General features: G+C 37.0%; 1 protein-coding gene across 1 annotated transcript in view; it reads right to left on the bottom strand.

Annotated features, from left to right (window-relative positions):
• Window positions 1-16,391, bottom strand: part of EHHADH (enoyl-CoA hydratase and 3-hydroxyacyl CoA dehydrogenase) — a gene marked incomplete at both ends in the record, with an annotated part of 42,216 nt that overhangs the window by 14,820 nt on the left and 11,005 nt on the right. Inside the window, 2 exon segments of the mRNA XM_084232352.1 lie at window positions 8,170-8,269; window positions 15,833-15,946. Coding sequence (XP_084088478.1) covers window positions 8,170-8,269; window positions 15,833-15,946 — 214 coding nt within the window.

Genomic DNA, 16,391 nt, shown 5'->3' with positions numbered 1-16,391 from the left:
AGCAGACCTCTCCTGTCTCGCACGCTGCTCCCCTCAGCAGTGTATTTCAGTCAGTCTGCCTGTTCTGTTCCCCACTCTGTCTCTGGGGAATCCTCTTACCACCCCCCACACACCACTGGCCTGTACCCCAGTTCTTGTATAAATAAATAAATAAATGAATGAATAAATAGATAAATAAATAAATAAATCTTTAAAAAGAAAAGAGTGTAGCTGCAACACCTGAATTTTAATCCAATAAGCCTTCAATCAGACCTCTTGCCAGGTAGATAAGATAATAAATTATTTTAATAATCTGTTAAGTTTGTAGGGAATTTGATATCAAAGCAATAGTAGACTCATACAATTTGTAAATCAAATATCTAATAAAGAACTTGAATCCAGAATAGATGAGTTTTAAGATTTAATCAGAAGGCAAACAACCTCGTTTTAAAAATGGGGAAAAAAAACTGACAATTTCACCAAGGAGGATATAAATGACTGATAAGCATACAAAAAATGCTGAACATCATTAGGCATTAGGGAAATGCAAATTAAAGCCACAGTCAATATGGTAGGTAGTCACTAAGTAAAGGGATGTCATTTCTGAGATAAATTACAAGACTCTGGTTTTGGGCTTGTTCACCACCCCCTGCTTTCTCATTTGCTCGAGCTGATAGCAGCCACGTACCCGGTATGGGTTGCATTTTGGTGAAGCCATGTGGCAAAGGATTGAAGGAGGCCTTCAGCCAACAACCAGTGAGGAAGCGAAGACCCAAGAGGAACTGAATCTGACTCACAAGCACTTGAGAGTTTGAAAGCAGACACTTCCCAGTCAGGTCTTGTGGAACAGTTGTCGGTTAAACCTTGAATGTGGCCTTATGTGAAATCCTAAACCAGAGTATATAGCTGATCACACCCAGATTCCTGGCCACAAGAACTACAAGAGAACATGTGATTTTAAGCAGCTAAGTTCTGAAGTAAGTTGATATGGAGTTATAGAAATTAATATCTATAGAATGATAATCAAAAGATATTAATACCGAATGTTGGTGATGAAACAATGTAGCTGGAACACTTGTACTGTACTTATGAGAATATAAAATAGTATATTAGCTTTGGAAAACAGTTGAGCAATTTCTTATATAACTTATTGTTCAACTTATTGTTGAGTAATATAAACTTATTGTTCAGCTCAGCAGTTTCACTCCTAGGAATCTAAGAGAAATGAAAACATGTGTTGTAACAAAACTTGCATATGAACACTAACTCATAATATTCATAAAATTCAGTCTTATTCATAATAGCTCAAAACTGGAAACAAGTCAAATATCCAATAAATGAATAGATTAAAAAAAATTATGGTATAGTCTTACAGTGGAATACTATTTGGCAATAAAAATGAACAAGCTACTGACACATGCCACAATATAAGTGAACTGAAAGAATCCAATGCAAAAGGTTACATATTGTGTGATGCCGTTTATAGTAAATGTCCAGAAAAGAAAAATCCATAGAGGCAGAAAGAAGATCAATTGTTGCCTGAGTTGAAGATGGGAGTGGGGGTTAGATGCAAAAAGTTGTGAGGGAACTTTTTGAGGTGGTGGGCAAGTCCTAAAGCTGGGGATGGTTGCATAACTGTATAAGGTAAATTATGCCTCATTAAAACCCTTTTTAAAAGGCTTCCGTGTAGTGACATATATCTGAAGAGGTATGACGCTTATACCTCTGAATCATATACAGTGTTATAAACCAATGTTACATCAATGAAAACCAATAAATAAAAGAATGATGATATTCCTAAAAAATAAAGCTCACAAACTAATTTACCAAGAAACTAAAAGACCTTTAAGAAGATAACTACAACATTTTACTGAAGAACATAAAATGAGACCTTAATAAAGAGTACCAGACCCCATGTTCCTAGATATAAATATTTAATAACATAAAAATATAAATATTGTCCACATATATTATATATGAATTTCTAATCAGAGCCCTTATGGTGCCTATTATTTTTTAAAAAATAACTTAACAGAATGATTCTAATGTTCACATAAAAGAATGAATGTGTAACAAATTATGTCACCAAAATTGTTTTCTAAAGCAGCTTACTGGGAATTGTTTTCAAAAAAGTGCTACCAACCATTGCTTCAAAAATAAAACAAAAATAAAACATTGTATCAAAAACATACACCTTAGGTAAAAAGATAGAAAACCTACCAAAGCTTATAAAGCAGTATCTCTATAAAAGACTTAAGAATTTGACATTGGTGTGTTACTGTGTGTCCAGGTTGAGTGAGAAAGGTTTTGGTGTAATCCCATTTTAATGTTTTAATTGAGATAAAAATTAAATTTTTTTTTGTACTTTGGAAGTATAGGCTCTCCCCCCTTAGAGATCGCCATATAGCACACCTGTCACCAATTCACCCATATTCCACCACCACAGCCCCTTGTGCTCCCTTCCCGCTTTGTTGTCACCTCTCCCTACCTGCCTAGATGCTTCAGAGAATCAGCTTTCAAGGATTTGTTTTTAAGATTGTCTTTATCTGACCCTTAGTTTGGTTTTTCTATATTTCACATATAAATGACACCATCTGACATTAATCTATGAGACGAGAATGTTTCCTTAATATGATTACTAAGGAGAATTGAAGAGAATGGGTTACGTTAATGCTTTCCTGGGTGACACAAGGAAAGGACTCGGGAGAGGGCAGATGCAGTTAGCAGCATGTGGTCCCTGTCCCCACCTCTATTGTTGGAAAAACATGAACTGTACCCCACAGGCTTGTGGTACTGTTACTTGTTCAGTTATCCACTGAGTTAGCCCAATCCTTAATTTATGGAACAGAAAGCACAGCAGAGAAGGATGGAGATCTTCCCAGGTCGACAACTGATTTAATTCCCTAGTGGTCCAAAAGGAAAGTAGGAATGGACAGTGGGGGGAGGACAAGTGAATGAGGATCTAAGCGGATGAAGAATGGGGGCCAAGTTGTCAGAGTTAAAGCATCAACAGCAGCTAATGAGTCTGCACTGGGGACAGCACAGTCATGGGTCAGGCCCTCTTGAGCCAAATCTCTGTCCTTGTCCATTCCCATCATGACTGGGGCTGCGTCCCAAGCCACAGTACACATCAGAGCTATTGGAAGAGTTGTAAAAGTCCAGTTGTCCAAGCACCACCATAGACTCAGCTGAGAATCTTTAAGAATAGAATATAGGTGTCAGTATTTTTTATAAATTAACGTCTGCTGAAGCTCTTGGCAACTTTGCCCTGGATCAGGCATTGAAAAGAAAAAAAAAAGAAGAAGAAGAAAAAGAAGAAAAGCAACGCTTGCTTAATGAAGTGCAGTAATTATTGCTGACCAGCACAACCCAGTTGTGCTGTACCCCCAGTTATCATGGGGATACTCAGCTTCCCAGGCTGCACTTGGGCATTGTGGGAGCATCCACGCACTTGTCCAGACCAGCCCAAGGTCAAGTCAGGCACATTCACTGGAGAGTTCTGGATCAGGACACAACAGGAGATGAGTTTTCCCTGCTCAATTTCCTATCCCTTTCTTGCTGAAGCTGTAACTGAAAGATGCTATTATCCTATAACTTTGGTTTATTACAACAAAATATATTCAGAAATTTCCTTTTGGGTCTAGCTGCTCAGGATGGGAAGGAGAGGAAGTATTTATTGATTCAAATATGATTATAATTGAAATATTTCCAACCCAATCACATTTTTTCCTTAATTCTTCAGTTTTCTAAAACAGAAGAAAATTAAAGTTTTTATTAAAATCAAATGTATCACATTCCTGAAGAAAGAATAGGAGACAATTAGTTTCCTTCTTTCCTTTCTGGTAAAACAGCAAGAAGAGATTTTTCTCTGGCTAGGATAGAGAGAGAGACAACATGCAGTTGGCCAAATGGTTTCCAAAGACATAAAGACCCTCTTTTCTCTAATTCTGATAAACTGTAAGCTGTGTCTGTCATGGAAACTCTGCCTAGGACAGACAGAACAACTGCCTGTTTCCAGGCTTGCAGGGATCACCCACAGACATTGGGCAGGACATGAAAAGAAAGCTCATCGTAGACATGTGTTTAGGCCTCCGATGTGAGGCCAGGTCACTCTCTCTTGTGAAGCATGTTTATAACATAGAGAGTAAAAATGAATTAAGGGTACAGAGAAAAGGAAGACAAAGACATGAAAGCATTGAGGTTTTTTTTTTTTTTTTTTTCCCAAAACCACAAAATCCAAGCAGACAAATAGACCAAGGTCTTTAAAAGGCAAAATTAGAATCACTAAAAATAGTTACAGCCCAGTGCAGTCACAGAAGAGGACCAGGGCTCATTCCAGGACAAAACCAGAGCACCAGGTTCCTGAGTGGAGACTCCCAGTGGATGTCTCCTGTGCCCACCTTTAAATAACAGCACATACTTTTCAGCTTCATGCCAGACACATCACATGGAGAAGAGGGAGCTCTTATCCAGATTGGGACAAGCAGGCCTCTGGCCAAATGCAAGTACAAATAAATAGCATTTTCAGGACCCTCCCCTCCCCAGTTTAGCCAAAGCAATCTGGTTTGCCAAGTATTTCCAAACTGCTCTGCTAAACCTATAGCACTGCGGTAGTCTGAGAGGCTTCCTGGAACAAGAGCATTAAGATGCGCGAAGCTAATTAACTTCCACAGTCAGCTCTCCAGGATGTAAGTTAAGTTTGTGGATAAATGCACAGCTTCTTCCCAAATCACATTTTAAGATACATGCTAACCTCCTGCAGTGCCTTCTCACTCATAACTGATTTCAAAAATACTGATTGCAACACTGACCCTAGAAATTCGCTTCCTTGTCTCCTTTACTATTGGATATGGAAACTAAATAAGTGTTCTTAAACTTTTCCTTTGTTATTTTTTTAAATCAACATTTCAGCAGTGGGGGAGAGTGATAGGTTGGGTGGGAATAGGATGAAAATGAAATACTTTGACAGCACCCTTCCACACTGACCATGCACCCTTCTTTCTTTGGTAAATTGAATGATTCATTAGGAAAAGATAAACTTAAAAAAAAATCAAGCTTCTTCATCACCTAGCACCCAAATACAACCACTATAAAATCTGTTATATATTTTTCTTATGTAAATAATTTAATACATACACATATCCACATATTTGTGCAATTTCCTATCTACCTGTTTTCTACTTAATAGTACATGTAAGCATTGCCCCAAATTTTCAACTTTTTTTAAATACAGAATTTTAAATGCAGAATGGGATCATTTCATTGAGACTTATCGACTTTTATGTAACATGATTTAGTTGTTTCTGATGTTTAACAGTGATACAGCTTCAGTGAGTATTACTGTATACAAATCTTTGCATACTCTGTGATTATTCCTGTGGTAAATTCTTAAGCTGGACGAGCAAATCAAAATACAGGAATAAGCCTGAGCACAGGTTTGTCCTATTGTCCACTAGATGGAATACATATAAGGAGTGTAAACATCTTATTTAAACTCAATCTTACCATGTTATTTTTCTATCTCTGCGAATTTGCTTGGCAAAAATTAGTGAGTGTCTTTCAAGTCACTCTAGGGTGATTTTTATTTTTTTATTTTTGTAAGGGTTTTTTTAAAATTTATTATCAAGTTTAAAAAGCATTTAAGAATTAAACATACGTTTACTATACAGCCAAGACATACGAAGCTTATATATTTACACAAGCAAAAGGAAAACATGTATCTACAAAGACTCCTGTAGACCCAAAGGAGAAAACACCTAAAAGTTCTTTCAGTGGGTAAAAGGATAAACAAATTGTGGTGTACTCACACTATGGATAACTGTTCAGAAATAAAAAGGAATTGAAAATTAATACGTGAAATAATATGAGGAATCCCAAAAACATTATGCTAAGTAAAAGAAGTCAGACACAAAAGTGTACGTACATACTACATGTATGCTTCTGTCTACATGAAATTTAAAAAAAAAAAAAGTAAAGCTATAGTAATAGAAAGTAGGCCAGTGTTTGTGGCCAAAAGGTAGGGGAGGGAATCTACTAGAATGAGGCATGAAAACATTTTTGAGCTACATCTTGATTGGGGAAGTGGTTACATAACTACAAACAATTACAAAAATCCATCAAACTCTACACTTTAAAAATGTATGAATTTTCTTGTGTAAATCACAACTCAATAAAGCTGGACAAAAATCAAAACAAAAGTAAAAGTCATTTAACAAAAAATTGAGAAAAGCTAACTTTATTTTTGTGTAGTTAAATTTTTGTCTATATTCATACATTCTCTGATAGCAATAATTATAGAATCTATGTAAATTTATATTTTAGACTTTTTATATCACAACTTTACATATTGCTTCATGAAATAATGAAAGTCTTCATGATTATAATTTTAAATAGGTATATATACTTTCCTAAAGCCCAGCACATCCCTCTGTTGTTAACAGTGAATTACTAAGTTTTAAAGTATGATTCGTCCCCGATATTTGGATGCCACCTTGTGGACAAACTGCAATATTGCTGGGATTGAGTAAACCATTTTATAAAGAAAAAAGGTAACTTAATGTTCAAAAATTTAATGTAATTTTAAAAATTAAATAATTTTAATGAAAATAGAACATTCATAGAAGTGCTAGATTGTGATCCTCATCTGTTAAAGTAACAGTTCCAAATTTAGGGAATCACTTAAGAAAAAGGAATTTCTGTTTAAAATCTGAAGCCATTGAAGAAAACAAAACAAACCTGAAACTATGGTATAAATGATAGACATGGATCAACCTTAAAATAATTTAGGGATCTAAAATAATTTAGGGATCTCCAAATGCAAATAGTCTTTGCTGTTAACTCACCCAGTGCTTCTTACAATAAGCCCTCTCTAGAAGCACCAAGAAACATGTGATGAAACACTGAAGGTCATTGCAAAGCAGAGAAAGTTACCAGGAAACTCATTCCCATTAGAGCAAAGACGTGCTGATACTGAGTCACCAGTGTTGTTCTCCCCCAATTCCCAGGCTCTCAGTGCAGGCCTTTGCTATTGCATTGAAACAGCAACTGGTTAGAGCCACAAAAAGAAAGATTCTTTTAGGGAAGTGTTTGGTGCCTGCCAGGGTCAACAAAAGAATGACTTTTTCCAAAGAAAGCCTTTGAATGGCACAGAGCCATTGCCGACCACCTAGGGAGGAATAATCACACAGCCGCCCAGTACTCCTCCCAATTATTCTTTCTGGCACTCTTTAACCCTCTCCCTCCTGCTCCAACCTCCATGAATTGAAAAGAAACAGCAAAAAGAACTCTTGGAGGAATGTCATAAATCCTTAAATTGAGAAACCATTGAGAGAGAAAAAACAGTTTACAGTGACAGAATCATGGTTTTATTGTGTAAATTATGCAGATTTTCTTCTATTTGCTGAAATGTTTGTATGCTTGTTTCTCTTTTTTTTTTTTAAGATTTATTTATTTATTTATTTATTTATTTATTCATACATACATACACACATACAAGCACTGGGTACAGTCAGAAGCGCGGGAGGGTGAGAGAATTCACCGAGCCAGAGCAGGGAGCAGAGCAGGCAGAAGGACCGAAGCACACTGCTGAGGGGAGCAGCGGGCGGCAGGAGAGGTCTGCGCGCCATGTGGGACCCTCCTCTGGTGGCCGGGGAGCAGCCGGGGATCGAACTGGCGCTGCAGAGGCTGCAGGCAGCTTCGCAACCCAGCGCTCAACTGCTGCGCCACCGGGGAGGCCCTGCTTGTTTCTCTTAATTTTAACTGTATACCTTAATAGAAAACACATTTATTGAATAAACACTCAAAAAGTACAGAAGATAGTGCCCTTCCAGCTGCTTCCCTGACTGACCAGCCCATTTCCAGAGGAGCAATACCCATTTCTTAAGAATCCTTATAGCAATACTTCCGACATAGACAGTTACATGTGTACATTCTCCCCAGGTAGACATGTGATTCCACCACCCTCAGCTTTCTTATTAGACAAATGGTAAACCACTTTCCACAAAGATGCTTTATTTACTTAATACAATTTGTCATGGTGCTCAGACCATATCAATGCACAGAGTTCCTCATTCATTTTAAAGTTGTGCCATATTCCATTCTGTGGATGTACAATAAGATATTTGAATTCCTCATAAAAGTGGACATAGAACTTGCTTCCAGTCTTGCGCTATTTTATTATTATTGTCTTACCTGAAACTCTCTGGGCCAATTTGATAGCTTCTTCAACTGGGTCTGAGGTCACAACTTTATCTAGAATACCTAATTTGAAAGCTTCATCTGCCAAAATACGTCTCCCTAAAAAAAAAACAAGACAAAACAAAGAAGGATGTGAGATGAAGGCAAAAGCATTACTTTCTCTAAAAGGGAAGGTTATCTGTCTAGGATATAAACAGCTTTTATTAAATGAATCTAATAAGCACCACAGTGACTTGCAGTAAAAGAGCATTATAGAATTACTGAGAAGTAACCAGAAAATTTGGATTTAAACTCTGGCTCTACAGTGAAGTACTACAACCACAATTTCCTCATTGGTAAATGGGGATAATTGTGCTTAACTTAGCAATTTTGAGTATTAAATTAGATTGCTGTAGTCTAATTATAGCCTATAAATCTCTATAGAAGTATTTTATGAACTACATGTTTCTATATAAATGAGACGATTGATTCTTTCATAATAACAATAGCAGTATTAGCAGCAGAGTAGTGCTATCTGTTTTGTACCAGCAGCAGGGACTGTTGGTTACAAAAAAAAAAAGTGCCCAAAAATATAGATGGATAGACAGAAAGAAATCAAGTTAGCATTATATGAATGGTAATCAAAAAACACAGGACCAATGGGATGGACTTCTGGCATATTCTGGCTCCCCAGCATCTTGACCCCTCCCTTAATTTATGGAATCACTGTTGCAGGAGCTGAGGACCACTGCTGCCTATACTACAGAAGCTTCGAAGGTAGCAGATAAGATCAGACAGTAAGCAGCTTTAGGGATTCAGTCTCCTGTGCATAAAATCACTTGAGTGAGAGGTGAATCAGTCTCCCCAGGTAAAGGGGACCACATGGAACAAAATGGAACATGAAACCTGAAAGGATATTTGGGGCAACTGACTAGGGGGACATGAACTGCCCACAGGATGGACAGAATATTACTGCAGCTATAATTATTTCTTCTGGTCTAGATTTCATAAAAGAGGAGGCTTCCCACTACTGTTTTCTACAGCCAATGAGATCCAGATAATTTTATTCTACTTCAAGGACTTAAAAACACAACTTTATACATCCAACCCGAATCCTCAGGTGAGGAACTAACTGAGATGAAATCAAGTGTTATTTTGCTGGGATATAAACTTTTTTCTTCTTGTGTTGCCTCGATGTAGATGACAACCACTGTCCAGTGAGCTCTAGGAAGAGTCCTGTCTAGGTCTACTCTAAGTAGACCCCAAAGCAACTGTGGCTGAGATAATCTCAATTTTTTTTCCAGTTTTATTTGTGGCTTCTTTTCCAACCTTTAGGAAAAAATTCCTACATGGAACCATTTCCAGGTGTCATTTAAAAGTTTCCCTAAAATTGTAAGACTAATTAAAAGATAGGTGCATGACTCTAAGGTTCGCTTTCTTCTAATTCACGGTGATCTTTTCTATGCAAATAAAAATCCATCATATTCTGTTTTTACTTCTTCCTTCCATCACCACATTAAAAATAGTGATATTTCTATAAGCAGCAGTACTTCGGGAAAGGCCAATCCAGTTCACTTCATTTTTGTTTTGTTAAATAAGCCAGATTTTCTCCTGATTTTCCCTGAGATAATCTTGCCATAGAGATTTAATACTAAAAATAGTCAAGGAATTCCTCAATATTCACCTCCAAGCCTTAATTTTTATAAACTTTAGACTTTACAAATTCATTTCACACCATTACATTTTTTCCTATATTTTTGCTTCTTTGCTTTCTTTCTATTTTGTCTCTTGCAGAATGTGCTTTGATTCCTGCAGCATGTTGGATTGTAGACATCTTCACATGAAGTTTATATTACTTAAAACAGATCACATTTGTAAAAGTAAACTTATAACACTGTAAATTAAAACAATTTTGAAATCAATTTATTGAAGAAATATAACACTTTTTCCTCCTTCTTTCATACTTTCTAGAATTTATAACACTCCTTCCTTTTTGTTAAAGAAAAAAAGCTATTTTTATGTATATAGACTCATTTTCTAACTTGGCTCATGTGTACACAGTTCTATATTGTGGTTTTGTGTCAAAACATGGATTTTGATAATCAGTTCTCATTCTCAAACATTTAGCCTTAGACTTTAATTATGAATGGAATTAGTTCATGACAATGTAACTTGATTAATGCTTTCCCTTTATACTCAGTTTTGTGGAAAAAACATTACAAAAATACTCAGAGTCGATCTCATGAAGAAATGTCGTAAACAAACAAATGTCGCTGTTCTATGAGATCAATAAAATCTCTTGAAACTTATTGGCTAAATAATATGTAGTTCCCATGTACCAACCACCATTCCTTTTTCCTTGCTTTTTTTTTAAACATTTATTTATTTATGCATACAAGAACTGGGGTACAGGCCAGAGGTGCGGGTGGTGAGAGGATTCAAACCAGAGACAGAGTGGGGAATAGAACAGGCAGACTGATTGAAATACACTGCTGAGGGGAGCAGTGGGCAAGGCAGGAGAGGTCTGCTTCGCCATGTGGTTTGCTCCCTGGCTGGCAGGGGATCGAACTCGTGCTGCAGAGGCTGTGGATTGCCCCATAGTGCGGTGCTTAACCCCTTACACCACCAGGGAGGCCCTTTTCTTGCTTTTTATTATATTCTTTACACACTTAAAAGTTATAGAGGATTCCAGAGTTTTTATTTATGTGAGTTATTTCTAGAAATTAAAACCGAGAACTTTAAAAGTGTATATTAAGTCCCTTAAAAAACAATGATAAACCTATCACATGTTAACAAATGAATTTTATGCAAAATGACTATATTTTCAAAATTGAAACTACTACTGAGAAGAGAGTCATTGTTTTATATTTTTGCAAATTTCTTTAATATCTGGCTTAATAGAAGACAGTGGGATTTTCTAATCTGCTTCTGGATGCAATCTATTGTGATATTGTTATGGGGAAAAGGATGTCCTTAGCTAATTCCATTCAGGCTTTGTGGACTCCACCCCCACTTCAGACCAAAGCCATCAGGACATTGGGAAAGACAAATCCCATCACCACCAAAGGGAAGGTTGCTGGAACCTGAGGGTGGAGTTAAGTAGCCATGTTGGGTATAAAAACCAGACATGTGGGTCTTGGGGTGCTTTTTGGCTTCACGGCTCTGGGCTCACAGCCAGCTCTCAGAGTGCCATTGGGTTTCCAGGTCGGCGGAACGGGTAGGATGCATTTAAGACTTTATCTCCCTATTTTCTCCCTGAGTTGTACATTTCCTCATTTCCCCTTCCCTTGTAAATAAACCTTTTATTAACCTTTTGTGTGTGCCTGCAGTGGAGTATTAATAAGTCCCTTTTAAGGGTGTGGGTGAGGACCCACAGCCAGGCAACCCGTTTTATATCGGGACTGCCCTGTAACAGTATGACATGGCACATAAAGGCCTCTAGAAAATTCCACTGTACACTTTTGGGAAAATGAGAGTGGAAAAGGCAAGTAATAAATTATTATAAAAGAGTTGTGACTCCACTCTCCCCTAGTGGTGGGAGAGACAGGCTCAGCAGACCCTGGATCACACTGTGCCAGCTCCTGCTTTAAATGATCACTTTAAAGGTGCATAGCGCCTATTATGTGCAAGTCCCATTAGTAGCATTCATTTATGGCTGGAGTGATTTTAGTTCTTTTGAAAGTAACCTTTTGCTGTGTTTGCTTTTATCCTTTGGAGCTTACAGGATTCTATTTCCTGGAAGTATAAAATCATTACCAAAGTACATTAGGGCATTGATCTCTCCTCATCAGTTTTTCCAGGAAAATGGTGTTCTTGCTAAAATACAACCTTGGATTCTATTTCAAATCTGAAGAATTTCTCCTATTTTTTCCTGTGGTTACTGCTTCTCACCTTTTGCTTTGTGCTTTGGGAGCTCTTATTTGTAGTAGAAACCTCTATTACATACCTTCCATTTCTACTGCCTCATTTACACTTTATGTATCTTTTTGTTAAATTCTTCTGAATTTTATAAGTGGGTTTCTCTCCTCCATGGTGCTGATTCAGCTGCCTGATCTATTATGACTTTATTCATTGTTTCAAAAAAAATTATTTTGGCTAATGCTTTGATTTTAAACGGAGTGTTCTTATTTAATAAATAAAATATTTTCTTTCGTGACTTAGAATAATGTGAATTTTCTAAAGTTTGCATTTAATCTTTTTCAGCAGATTCATATTTGTTTCATTTTTTTAATGTCACAGGATATTTTTATAGGTTTTAGGTTTGGGGTTTGGTTTTCATATTTTTGTCTGTTTGTTTTGATCATGTGATGTTTATTATTGCTGTCTGGGAGCCCTGGGTACTAAAACTCACCCTCAACATCTTGTTCAAATAAAGGAAAACCCACCTGGACATAAATCCAGGAAGGCAGGCAGGAGAAAGATGCCACCCCCAACTTCCTCCCTCATAGTCTGGGTGGTGAGAGGTAGCTCTTCAAAGTCTAGAGCCCAAGGGCATCCCTCTCTGAGACAATCCTAAAACAGCTCCTCAGGATAGGGGCAGTGCTCTGTGGGAATAGAGCTATTTGGTGAACAAGTGGGAAGGGACTTAGAAAATAAAAGCAGAGGAAAAGCAGGAAACTGTAGTTCTCATGATTTGATGAGACACAGAATGTCAACTGAATAGCAGAGAATTGCAATGTGCCCAAGCTTATCTTCTGTGATGGCTGTTCAAGGTCCTGTTGCTTTCAGGTGGCATTTAAATTTAAGAGAATTGAGGGGAAGCAGTGGTTAGAGTTGGAATTATTCCACTTTCCAGAATTACCTCTCATGGATGTCAGATCAGAAAGGTTAGCTATTTATGTGTTAATTTAATCTTAAATTTATTTACTTCTTAATTTCCAATGGGGACAGTGTCTACAAAGTTGGTGTCTACAAAGCTGGTGTTTTTCTTTCACATTAGTAGGGAATTTACATTAGTAGGGAATCTTTGACTTTAAGTAACAATTAATTTCTTTTTATAATCCTTTCTTAGAAAAAAAAGTTTTTCCAAACCAAAAAGCAAGAGCCATTAACTTCCTACACAAATTAACACACATCTAGTAGCTTAAAATAATGCATATTAATTAATCTAAGTTTGGGATGTCAGAAGTTGAAAATAGGTCAGTCAATCATTTCTTGTAGAGGCTCTAAGGCAAAATCTGTTTCTTTGCCCATCCAGTTTCTACCAGTTGCCTACACTTCTTGGCTTCTGGCTTTTTCTTATCTTCAAAGCCAAGCTGTTTAGTGTTGTCTCACCTCTCTGAACCCCTGCCTGCCTCTTTCAGGTATTAAGGATAAAACCAGGCCCTAACACACTCCCCCAGAGGAGCACAGCTGTTTCTGCCACCACATAGTCCTGGAGGAAGGGGGAAGGGCCATTCCAATTAGTCCCCAAAAAGGAGTGACAGGAGAAAGGTATGCACAGTTATGAGGGGGAAAAAATACTTGAAAAGCCCTCTTGCTTTACTGTTCAGAGCAGCCCTCCCGCTTTCCTGAGGCTGCCTCATGCGGAGTTCTGCCCTGTCACTTCCTAATAAACTTTGAGGCTGGCTTCATACTGATGGTTCATGAAATTCTTTTGTGAGACATCAAGGACCCCTGGTGTCATGGTTCTCAACATAAGGACTCTGTGATAAGTCAGGCCCACCTAGAAAATCCAAAGTAATCTTAAAATCCTTCTACATGTATGTCTGTCTGCAAAGTCCCTTGTGAATAAAAGGTAATATATCCACAGATTCTGGGGATTATGATGTAGACATCTTGGGGGTCCAATTGTTCTGCCTACTGAAGTTACCATTTATAAAGTGTCTCCTATGTGACAGTAATATACCAGAAGCATACCATGTAATTTCATTATCCCATAAACCAACTAGTGGTTGTTTCACTGCTAAGCAGCATTCAGAAGATCTCTCTGATAAACTTCAAGGTCAATCTATGCAACTGGCTTCTTGACATCTCCATTTGGATGTCTACTAGGCTTCTCAAACATAACACATGCAAAACTAAGTTCTTATAATTTCTCCCTGCAACTTGTCTACCAGCAGATACTCTCTTTTTGGTAATGATACTATCCTTCCAGCTGTCCTGCTATTAGAATCATCCTCACTCTCTTCCCTCTGGCACATCTCACATCTGATCTGCCACACAAGCCTGTGAATCCCTGTCATCATAAGATATACCCAGAATTTAACCATGTCTCACCCTTTACATTGTTCCACTCAGGTCCATGTTCCCATTATCTATCTCTTGGATTATTATAGCAGTCCTCTATCCAATCTATTTATGCCCTAACTTCCAAATAACATATTTTTAATAGCCAAAGTGATCTTTAAAAAGCATAAGTGAGAGCATGCTATTTCTCTACTCAAAAAACTCCAATGCCTTTCTAACTCATTCAAAAGAAAAGCAAGCATTCTTCCTATAATCTTCAAGCCCTACACAAAGTAGGAAAAACTACTGTCAATCAAAACAAGATTCACAGTAAATGTAAATGGCATCCTAATTTGAAATATGTGAGAAAAAGTACATTTTTGAGCTGATAAAATATGGAATTATGATTAATGTTTTACTGGTGTAGTTTTCTCCACATAATCACTGTATGGGCAGGCATTTTTCTTGGTTTGGTTCACTACTATAGGCCCAATGCTTAGAACAGAACTCGGCACATGAGAGAAAACTATAATAGTTGCTGGATAAATAAATAAAAATTAACTTGCACAAATCATGTTGTCTAAATGTTGACTCAAATTCAAGTCTTTGATTCTAAAGCTCATACTCTTTTTTTTTTGCCCATTCTTCAGGATATAATCTAATACCAAGATTCTCATCAATTGCCTATTATTGTAGGAAGACAGATATGGGAATAATAATACACAACAAACACAGCACCAAGTCTAGGGCTGTTCTAAGCGCATTTCATTAAGTTATCTAACTTATCTTCACTGTAAGTATTAAGTATGTGGCAGATAATATTATTTGTCACATTTATGAGGAAACTAAGGGACAAAAAGATAAAGTGACTTGCCCCAAGGACTCATAATGAGTTCTACCTGTTGGACTAAATAGTTTTATATGTTATTTATTCCAACTTTACCTCAACTTGAAATCTCTTTATATATCACCTTATGGTGTTTGTTAAATCTAGAGTTTCTAGATGTATTCTAGCATTGTGCTGTTGATATTCCCTATTGAATAAAGAACAACACTTCTAATTGTAGCTAATATCTTAGTCATTGGAAAGGAAAAATTCAATCATTTCCACACTAAAACTTGAAAATTTATTTTGAGAATTCTGGTCTTGTTTATATTACAATTTCCAAATTGTATCATCTGAATTTCCAAATTGTATCATGTGAATATAAAGTACCCTAAGTGACACCAGTGTCTGTAAATACATACTTGAACTATACTAAAATCCTGAATGTATTTAGTATGTGTATATACTTTCATTTACAAAGTCATCACATTTGATCACCATGGTAACATTTGAAAAGCCCCCAGAGAATGTATCCTTTCCATTTATGGATGATAAAATTAACATCAAAGAATTTAAAGTAATTGCTTAAGGATATATGAGTAGGGAATGGTCACCCAGGAGTTTTTAAAAGCCTAGACTAGTTCTTCATATTGATGTAGACAGCTATTGGCAGAGTTGATACTAACCTGAGGTAATTAAGTCAAGAGCAGCAGGAACTCCAATGAGTCTGGGGAGAAGCTGGGTTCCTCTGGCACCGGGAAGAATTCCTAGAGTGACTTCTGGAAGGCCAATGTGAGTCTATCAAGTGTAGAAGACATAAAGGTCATTAAAATTGGGTGATATCATCAGAGTCAAGGAAAGCATTCCTCTTTATTTCCCACATTTTCCAAAACACTGTTTCATAAAATTTAGTGAGAGGTTCTAGGGACAAATTAGTGCACACCCTCTACTTCAATCAACAGCATAAAGAGAACCATGCTGTCCCTAAGCCTTCATGTTGAAACACATCTCTAGCTCCTTACACAAATTTTCTCTGACTCTATTATATATTAAGACAACAAAAATAGGACTCTCCAGAACAGCTTGATGGAGTCCTGAGATCCAGGTAGCTCAAGAAAGTCAACCCACAGATGGGCAGAGAATATTCACTAATCATATGTTTTGAACACATAAAGAGCCTTTACAACGCAATAATAATTAGATAAATAATTCAATTAGAATAGGCAAAAGATCTGAATAGACA

Source organism: Talpa europaea (assembly GCF_964194135.1).
Source record: "Talpa europaea genome assembly, chromosome: 4".
Lineage (NCBI taxonomy): Eukaryota > Metazoa > Chordata > Mammalia > Eulipotyphla > Talpidae > Talpa > Talpa europaea.
The sequence above is the reverse complement of the archived record's forward strand: the minus strand, read 5'-3'. Positions and strand labels throughout refer to the sequence as shown.